This window comes from Populus alba, chromosome 19, assembly GCF_005239225.2.
Source record: "Populus alba chromosome 19, ASM523922v2, whole genome shotgun sequence".
Lineage (NCBI taxonomy): Eukaryota > Viridiplantae > Streptophyta > Magnoliopsida > Malpighiales > Salicaceae > Populus > Populus alba.
In genome coordinates, this window is record NC_133302.1 from 1,732,919 (window position 1) to 1,735,511 (window position 2,593).

The 2,593-nt window shown below is 38.0% G+C and overlaps 1 protein-coding gene across 1 annotated transcript; it reads left to right on the forward strand.

Moving 5' to 3' along the window:
• The first annotated feature begins 352 nt into the window (after window positions 1-352).
• On the forward strand, window positions 353-2,260 carry LOC140955152 (uncharacterized). Its single transcript, XM_073406953.1, has 2 exons — window positions 353-1,700; window positions 1,812-2,260. Exons 1-2 carry the CDS (start codon window positions 353-355, stop codon window positions 2,258-2,260), a joined length of 1,797 nt encoding a protein of 598 aa, XP_073263054.1.
• Window positions 2,261-2,593: the final 333 nt, after the last annotated feature.

Here is a 2,593-nt window from a genome sequence, read left to right on the forward strand (position 1 = left end):
AGTATGGGATGAGGACTGTCAAGAAGCCTTTGATAAGATTAAACAATATTTGCAGAACCCGCCTCTATTAGTGCCACCGGTGCTGGGAAAGCCTCTCATTTTGTATTTAACAGTGACTGAATCAGCAATGGGCTGTGTGCTTGGCTAACATGATGAGTCTGGGAGAAAGGAGAAAGCCATCTACTACCTGAGTAAGAAATTCACTTAGTGTGAATCTCGTTACAGTATGATTGAGAAGCTGTGTTGTGGTTTGGTATGGAGTGCGAAAAGGCTTTGACAGTATATGCTATACTATACCACCTGGTTAATTTCAAAAATAGATCCTCTAAAATATATTTTTGAAAAACCATACATGTCAAATAGGCTGGCCAGATGGCAAGTGTTGTTGGCTGAATATGATATCATTTACAAAACAAGAAAATCTGTGAAAGGAAGTGCAATCGCAGATCATTTAGCTGATAACGCTATTGAAGACTATGAGCCATTAAATTTTGACTTCCCTGATGAAGATGTGCTGGTAATAGAAAGTGATTGGTGGACCATGTACTTTGATGGTAAGGTGAATGTATCTGGTAATGGAGCTGGTGCTGTAATAATTTCTCCAGAAGGAAATCAATATCCCATCTCCATTAAGTTGCAGTTCAATTGCACAAACAACACAGCTGAATATGAGGCTTGTATTCATGGATTGGAAGCTGCATTGGAGTTGAAGATAAGAAAATTAAAGGTATATGGAGACTCTATGTTGATAATCTGCCAGACAAAGGGGGAGTGGCAGACGAAAGATGAGAAATTGAAACCATATCAAGAATATCTCTCCAAATTGACTGAAGACTTTGAAGAGATAGAGTTCAATCATTTAGGAAGGGATAAGAATCAGTTTGCGGATGCTTTAACAACCTTAGCCTCCATGGCCATAATTGATTGCGGTATTAGAGTACATCCTATAGGCATTGATATCAGAAGTTCTCCTGCTCATTGTTGTTTAGTAGAAGAAGTGGATGGAAGTCCTTGGTATGCAGATATAAAAAGATTCATCCAATATCGGGAATATCCTTTTGAAGCTTCAAAAACAGATAAGAAGACTCTGAGAAGAATGGAAATGGAATACTTTATAGATGGAGAAATCTTATACAAAAGGTCATTTAATGGGACTCTATTAAGATGTCTGGACAGATCAGAAGCCAATAAAGCCTTGTATGAAGTGCATGGAGGAATTTGCACCACCCATGCAAATGGACACATGATGGCGAGACAAATGCAAAGAGCTTGGTATTTTTGGTTGACCATGGAGAAGGATTGTATAGAATTTGTCCGAAAATGTCATAAATGTCAGGTGTATAGCGACAAAATCAATGCACCCCCAGTGCCCTTATTCAATATGGTGTCACCTTGGCCATTCGCGATGTGGGGAATAGATGTGATTGGGCCTATTAATCCAAAAGCCAGCAATGGGCATCGGTTTATCTTGGTCGCAATTGATTACTTTACAAAGTGGGTAGAGGCCTGCTCATATGCTAATGTGACTCAGAAGGTGGTCAAGCGATTCATTGAGAGAGACCTAATTTGTAGGTATGGTCTGCCAGAAAGGATAGTAACCGATAACGCCAAGAACTTCAATGGGAAGATGACTGTGGAATTATGCACTAAATGGAAAATCAAGCATTCCAATTCATCACCTTACAGACCAAAGATGAATGGTGATGTTGAAGCTGCTAACAAGAACATAAAGAAGATTGTCCAGAAAATGGTGGTTACTTACAAAGATTGGCAGGAATGGCTTCCTTATGCTCTACATGCATATCGAACAGCAATAAGGACGTCAACTGGGGCTACACCTTATTCACTAGTTTACGGAATGGAGGCAGTGATGCCCTTGGAAGTAGAGATTCCTTCTCTAAGGGTTCTAATGGAATCTAAGCTAGAAGAGGCTAAATGGGCTGAGATACGATATGAACAGTTAAATATGATCAGTGAGAAGAGATTAGCGGCGATTTGTCACCACCAACTGTATCAAAATAGGATAGCAAGAGCATATGACAGAAAAGTTCGATCAAGAGAGTTTAAACAAGGAGATCTTGTATTGAGAAAAATCCTATTACTACCTAGTGAGAACCACAGCAAATGGGCACCCAATTATGAAGGTCTTTATGTAGTAAAGAAGGCATTTTCTGGAGGAGCATTGATACTAACAGGAATGGATGGTGAAGATTTGAGTAGGCCAGTGAATTCTGATTCTATAAAGAAATATTATCCATGATTGTTGAGTCATTGATGACGGTATAAGTTCTCATCAAATCAATAAAAGTTTGGCCAAGAAATTCACTTTGTATATCTTTTCTCTCTCTCATAAATGTTATTGATTTCAAAGAATCAATAAATACACCCTTGAAGCCTCGCATGATCTCATAGATTCAATTCATTACTTTTACTAAAATCAGTTTCACTATTGGAATTTTGAAAAATTGATCTGGCATTTTGATTTCGAAAATGGTTTGATGTTTATTCAAAAATGATATTTTTGGCATTCTACTTGTAGAATACAAGTGAATCAAGCAACTCCATCATTGAGGTGACTAAATTATAAAAACAA

What these genes read in the sequence shown, in the direction of transcription:
- LOC140955152 (XM_073406953.1), top strand. Translation starts at nt 353, where the DNA reads ATGTCAAATAGGCTGGCCAGATGGCAAGTGTTGTTGGCTGAATATGAT. An exon ending in TTACAGACCAAAGATGAATG is followed by an intron (nt 1,701 to 1,811) that starts GTGATGTTGAAG and finishes CATATCGAACAG; the next exon opens with CAATAAGGACGTCAACTGGG.